The 7,198-nt window shown below is 40.6% G+C and overlaps 1 protein-coding gene across 1 annotated transcript; it reads left to right on the top strand.

Annotated features, from left to right (window-relative positions):
- Nucleotides 1-319: 319 nt before the first annotated feature.
- Nucleotides 320-7,198, top strand: LOC123658301. The gene is made up of 5 exons (XM_045593739.1): nucleotides 320-376; nucleotides 2,028-2,237; nucleotides 4,732-4,932; nucleotides 5,808-5,980; nucleotides 7,132-7,198. Exons 1-5 carry the CDS (start codon nucleotides 320-322, stop codon nucleotides 7,196-7,198), a joined length of 708 nt encoding a protein of 235 aa, XP_045449695.1.

Below are 7,198 nucleotides of genomic sequence, written 5' to 3'. Positions count from 1 at the left end.
AACTGAAAAACCTATCTCGGCGATAAGCACAGATAGCGCTCGCAGCCATTCTCTTTTTACGTTTCGTGATAACCACGATAAGCGACACATCCACCTGTCAGGTCATTATTACAAATATTTAGCACACAGCTCTTTCGAGCGACGACACGCTAGCGTGATCCTTTTAGTTATAAGTGAAGAGTTTAGTGGTTAACTTTGTTGTTTGGTGACACTGAGTGCGTTCCAGCTGCAGCTGGAGAGCATGTGCGAGTAATCTACGGTTCCATGCAACAACAAAATCAACAACAACAACAACAACAACAACATCGACAACAACACCATGGCGTACACGCGTGCCGCGCCCACGCTGCTGCTGCACACCAACTTGCTCCTGATGGTGCGTTCCGCCAAGTCACTAGCCATCGCAGCTGACTTTATTTATTTGTTTGAACAAGAACACACATACCAGGCTTTATCGATCAAATTTTACTGTTTGTTTTAACACGGCCGTGTATGAAACATCGTGCTCGGACTCAGACATTATTAAAGTACTTCCGAATAAACTTTTGACTAGCCCGTTGGCGCAGTTTGTAGTGACCCTGCTTTCTGCTCCGAGGGTTGTGGGTTCGATTCCCACCCCGAGTCTGGGTGTAATATAAATATTTATTTATATATTTATATATGTGTTATTTATAAGTATGTTTATCGAAAAAAATATGTAGCTATATACCAGTCGGCTGTTACCTATAACACAAGCATTAAGTTGCTTACTTTAGGAACAGACGACCGTGTGTGTATTGATATTTATTTATTTATTTATTTAATTGACGAAAAAAAAAATAGTTTAAATTTTTTATAGGTAGGTATTATTAGTACATTAGTACATTTCAAATGTGTTAACTATTATAATGAAACGACTTTTTCGGATTTTATCGCGGTTTTTTTAGTTTTTTTCGGGAGGACGTCCATGATGGTGATCGCTGTAAAGTATCCGAAACGTCGGGCATTTAAAAAACCTAATAAGTCACGATAAAATCGGAATAAGTTGTTTCATTATAATGAGTGAAATTCGCGTAAACATTAGAAAAAAATATGTTAGGTTTTAATTTGATATGACTTTTAATCTAGGTATATTTTATACTTTTTCATAATATTATAGTGTGTAAGAAAAAGTGTAGTTGATCGTGTTTAATTTGCAAAAATTTTAATTGGTTTCTACAATTACAAATATTTATAAGAAATCGTCTGAAGTAAACAAACGAGGCGGGTCAATAGACATATGAAGAGCTCTCAGCACGCTCCTATTCTCCTTGAACATTTGCCTGCTGTGATACAATCTGTAACCAACTGTCAACTATGCTGTATGTAGCGTCACTTTTGTCACCGTGACTGTTTCGTCACTCTTAGAAGAAGAAGAAACATACTTTATTGTGCATAAAAGTTAAAGTACATAGGTATCTTAAAAAATGAAAACTTACAAAATAATATGTGGTCACCAGCAGGAACACAATATTGTTTGAAAACAGTATTATTTAGCTGTGGTCTTCTGTAAGATCGAGGTACTTCCCCAGTCGGGATGCTCCATAAGTGTGGTCGAGCGAGGCAGACGAAAGTTGAAAGGGAAATATAACGCGTACTTATAGTAAGCGATTACCGTAGATTACAGGCGACTGCAAATTTTTTTCTGTATCTCCAATCAATCCAATGATCTTCTGCAAGGTCGACTGCCCAATGGCGCATTTTAAGATTCATCGCCCTGGGCCATTTTAAGTTGCCGCCCCTGAAATAAATGAAGGGAATAAAAATAATCGGTTATTTTCGGTGAAATTTAAAGTAGGTATATTGTTGTAAAAATAGATTAACTTTTCCCTAGTTCAGTGTTCGGCTTGTGCCGCCATTTCAGAATGTTGCCCTGGGCTATGGGTCTTTTGGCCCTAGGTAAACACTTCCAAGGCACTTCTCCATTCGAGTTGCTCCAGATATTGATTAGAATATTTCCTGTTGTGCCCCACCTCAGTTAACATTTACCTTTAAATGGTGTGTGTCAGTTGTTCGCGGGCGCAATTCTGTCGACGGCAGCGCGGTTGAAATGGGACCCCACGGTATACGTCGTGGCGCGCGAGCTGTTCCCGATGGAGTACCGCTCCGCCGCAGCCGTGCTGACCACCGCCGGGTTCACCATGCTACTGCTGGCACAGCTGGCACTCGTCGCGCTCAGCAGCACCCGCCCTGACTTGCGACGCGGACTACTCATATTGGTCTGCCCCCTCTTGAAACTATCACTTAATATTGCGACCACTTTCCTGACTGGTAACTAGTTAGTGACAACTTATTTATTCAGCCATGACTCTAGTTTATTTGTCTTTTTGGTTTTTCGAGGCGTATCTCCACGAGAGAGAAATGAAAATGAAAAATGAAAATGAAAAAAATATTTATTTCAGTACCATCGAGTTATTTTACACATTGTGATTGACTCCCTTAATGAGGTGCAGAAACCACCTGAGCCAGATGGAGTCGCTCTTCCATTATAAACTAAATACAAGAAAAAACAGTACTTAGCGCTAATTCATACAATATATATATAATAAATAAAGAAGTAGTTAAATATTCATACATAAATATACGTGTGTGTGTGTGTACGCGTGTGTGTGTGTGTATGGGTGTTTGTGTGCGTGTGCGCGCGCGCGCTTGTGTGTGTGTGTATGTGCGTAATTGAACGTATGCGTGTGCGTGTACATGGTTCAGCCTGATTTTATTTTTCTCAGAAGATTTTCTGTCTGGTCGTAATCTAATGTTTTAAGCCAACTCGATAACTTATGGCTACATTTACGAAGTGTCAACGGATGAATATTTAGGAATTTATTGATATTATTATATAAATACGATGACATATATCCGAACTGACACTGAGCGAATTGTGAGTGAGTACGTTTAGTGGCAAAAACATTATCCTTTCTTCTCTTCTTAAAATTTACTATATTGTAATCTGAGGAGGTATGCTTCCTTCAAACTGTATGCTGAATGTAAAGTTTTCTGACTGATAATACCTCCGATGTTGTGTAAAGGCTAGTGGTCAAATATTGGCGTTTTTTTAAAATAAATAACCTTCAAAAGTGCTCGCTGTGCTCTCTCCAACACAATTAAATGAGTTTTCGAGGCAGCACCCCATACTGTAATACAATGTGTAATGACTGTCTGTGCTAAGGCGTAGTAGATCTGTTTTAACAGCCTTTGGCAAGCCACATGCCTGAGAGTTTTAAAAATCCACATAAGCTTTCTAAGTCTACCAGACACTAATTCTACATGTGGTAGCCAGGACAATCTATGATCGACCATAATACCCAGGTATTTAGTAACAAACACTCTTTTAATTGAGGGGCAAGTGCACAAAATATTTTCAGGATCATGGTTTTTGTGTATTTTGATATCGAAATTGCAATCCGGTTGGGTTCTGTTAGTTACTGTAAGGCACGTGTAATTAGTTTTGGAGGTATTCAAGGTTAGCAAATTACATCTGAGCCAATCTGCGACCAACCCTAAGCCATTTTCAGCCACAGCCTTAACCTCATCCCATGACTCCCCGGTGAAAGCCAGTGCTGTATCGTCTGCATAAGAAAAGATCCTAGTATTCTCCAAGTTCAGATTGCAAAGGTCATTAATATAAATGAGGAACAGTGTTGGACCTAGAACACTTCCCTGTGGTACACCATAAGAAGTGTAGGTTTTCTCGCTTATGATACCATCTATTTTTACTCGCTGAGTTCTCTTGAGGCTCCGTCTTAGGACCGACACTATGGAACGTCGGCTTCGATTATAGATTCTGAGGGAACCTTTACCACCCGCGCTACGCGTTATAGCCCGCCTAGCAGAAGTTGATGCGTCACTGACGGTCGACCTCATTGTGATGTTTTGCCTAAACCATCTGTATCCAAAACAAAAGCCCTCCTTTTTCAATGCCCACTCAGAGTCCTTCCCCAAGTGCATGGATCGTCGTCCACGTTATTGAGGTGGAAGTTCTGACCCAGACGAAGTATCTGGATCTGATCTTGCACGAACGAGGGAACTTTGATCCGCCTGCTGCCGCTGCGTTGGGAAGAATTTTGCCCAAAGTAGGAGGACCAGGGTCATAGCGGTGAGAGATATACGCAGGTACCACACGGTGTCATGAATAGCGGCAACACTTTTAGCGAGCGACCCGCCTTAGGAACTCCAGGCGCAAGTGTTCACGGAAGTGTACCGGGTACAGACCGGGCCTCTGAGCTCGAGGACAAATCCCGAGTGCGGACCAAACACATAGAATAAGCCTTTATCGATTGATGAATGGACGACCTGGGGTACCCAGCGGTGGGCTCTGTGACAGTGGACGACTATATATCCCAACCTCAATTGCTGGGTCAAAATTGCACCGTGTCGATGCTCTAGCGAATTAAGCTATGGAAAGATGTACCCGTTAGGTCGAAATTTTTGATGCGACGATTTTATGGTTCTAAGCGACCGGTCATACCATAATTTAATACATTATATATGTATATAATTATGGTACCTATAACCTGTATATAGACCTGTTCCTCTTTATAAAAACATTTATAGCTACTGATATATGACAGTTGTCTATTTCTATTTTTTAACTTCACAATTCAAAGTCCAAAATATGTTTTTTCAAAAAACACTGTGGCGTTTCTTTATTAATGTAAATTTCAATTTTCTGAAGACGTATCTTGACATGTCATAATAATAATGTGCCGTGTGCAGTTCGCGGCAGTCACGGCGGTGGTACTGTGGTGCGAGGCGGCGTGGGTGGGCTGGTTAACGCTACGGATATTACGCTGGACACGCGGCGCGCCAGCGGCCGAGATGCGGCACGCTGTGCAGGTCACCGACCACCTGGGGCCGCTGCTGGAGCACCTCGCATACTACAACCCGCTGCCCGAGAAGGTCCACCAAATCATACGGGTCAGATCATTTTCTTTATTGCTCTTACTAAACTGTACATATTGCGAATCATACGTGTTTTTTTATACATTTGTACTACTAGGGTAGCAAACAAGCATAAATCCCACCTGATGCTAAGCGGTAGCCGTAACCTACAGACGCCTGCAAAATCAGAAATATTGCCAGCCATCGACAACGACAAACCGTGCCTCCTACCCTCCCTAGGAACTCTGGCCATAACCTTACTCACCTCAGGAGTACAACACTTCTTGAGACCAGTATTATTTGGTTGTAATCTTCTGTAAGGTGGTGGTACTTCTCTAGTCAGGAAAAGTTCCACATTTGTGTAGATACTAACTTTTAAAAATTTCTGCTAGTGTATTTTTTGAGGTAGTCTTTACAGTCTATTCAGTCTATCGCTCAAGGAGCGGAATAAGAAAAAAATTTTACCCGTCTCGCTCGGTATAATGTAAGAAAAGTCAGATTTACTATTAGACAGTTTTATTAGTCCTGCTGTCGAAGTCTTAGCAAATGTCGGTCTCGATTGCTATCATAAGCATTTGATAGTGATTGTTACTCATAGCAGGTAATATATCCACCAACCAGCAGTCGAGCAGCATGGTGGACTAAGCCCTGATTCTTCTCTGGTGGAAATATTTGTTTGGAAAAGGTATTAAAAAATAATTAAAAGTTGAAATAATAAGTCTTTGTAACTCTGTAAAACTCTAACAAGATTACTGATTCTGAAATACATTTCGGAGTCTGCCATGAATTTTTTTAATGATATTTTTCAAATAAATATTTCCACCAGGGTTCTACATGAAGAAAGCAGTGGGATGTCAGAGGCTGAATTAGAGGTAGAGGTTTTCATTAGAAGCGTCGATATACGTCCCCAGGAAGCGAAGGCTGATCTCCCACACAATCTGTATGTTCTGGGCTGCGCGGCGGGTATCATGGTGGTGCTGCAGGCAATGTCGGCTGTATTGGCACTGCTGGCGGCGCGGGGCACAAAGAGGCTGCGAGCACCCAGCATCGCCTACAGCACCGTCACCACCACCACGCCGCTGAGGTAGGCCGGTGAGGCCGTGAGAGTGTAGAGCTGAGCCTCGCGCTTATAGCCACACTGTTGGCTCCCCACTTTAATCAGACGACTTCAGACATTCAAGACATTCAGGATACAAAAGACGCGTTTTCTACAGAAAACGGTTTTCTCTATCTCTAATGATACTGTATTCCACCCAGTAAGCACATGACCTATTTCTGTCGTTACATATAGATCATATAAATTTTATTAACTCCTTTTATGACGTCATGTTAGGTGATATCATCGTGACTTCATATTGACATGAAACGAAATCGTTTGTGTATTTATCGGTTGCGGTAGATACTTAGATTAGGTTAGTTAATATCAAATAGATAGATAATAGTTATTTAGATTGTGGTATGGTATGATAGGGTGGTAGTTTCTCTTTTTAATAATTGTTCGATACTTTTATATTGCATAGAATAAGGTTTATAAAAACTTGTATTTAATCTCAATAAAGCTGAAAGAAAAAATGATTACAATTTTAATTTGTAAAATGACGATTCGAAGGTACTTGAAGCCTATTTGAATTAAGATATTTTTGATTTTGATTTTAGTACCCCTGAATTCCGTCATTATTAAATCACGGACAGTGACATCAGAATGATATTAAATTGACATCATATTGATGTAATACTTATAAGGTACGTCATCGAATGACGTATGAAAGTGAGAAATGATGATCGTTCCATGACTCAAATGTGACTTTAACCTTATGTAAGCTATGGTATGTCATTCATGTCATACAACAATGTCATTCTGACGACAGTTAGACGTCCTAGTATTCACTGGATAATAATTATCAACTTAATAATTGTATTTTTAGGCTGTAAACGGGTTGCATAATTTTGCGATTAAATAAATTATGGTAACAATAAATTAATCTTACTTACAATTACGACTACCGGTGTCTTGATTGACTTTTCATAATGTAACATCCATAACCGAGTAATCTCATTCTTAGCCTACAATTAGTCAGAAAGCGTATTACACGCGACATTTCATCGCGTTGATTTCGTATAATGCTTTCGATCTTACAGTTCTAATCAAGTGAAATGTTCATATTTCGAGGGCTATTGATTTATTAAAACCCAAGCAACAGCTAGCAAATGATGTAATGTAACTGTAAGTTCTAGGAGGGGCGGCGCGGAGAAGGCCCCGCTGCGGGCCGTGTACCGGAACGGGCGCCTCGAGGTGCTGTGA

This window comes from Melitaea cinxia, chromosome 12 (genome assembly GCF_905220565.1).
Source record: "Melitaea cinxia chromosome 12, ilMelCinx1.1, whole genome shotgun sequence".
In the NCBI taxonomy this organism is placed as follows: Eukaryota; Metazoa; Arthropoda; class Insecta; order Lepidoptera; family Nymphalidae; genus Melitaea; species Melitaea cinxia.
The sequence above is the reverse complement of the archived record's forward strand: the minus strand, read 5'-3'. Positions and strand labels throughout refer to the sequence as shown.

Bases quoted from the DNA above. Each gene is read 5' to 3' on its own strand.
- LOC123658301 (XM_045593739.1), top strand. From the start codon at position 320: ATGGCGTACACGCGTGCCGCGCCCACGCTGCTGCTGCACACCAACTTG. The intron at 2,238-4,731 runs GTCTGCCCCCTC...TGCCGTGTGCAG, and splicing joins GACGCGGACTACTCATATTG to TTCGCGGCAGTCACGGCGGT. The intron at 4,933-5,807 runs GTCAGATCATTT...ATACGTCCCCAG, and splicing joins AGGTCCACCAAATCATACGG to GAAGCGAAGGCTGATCTCCC.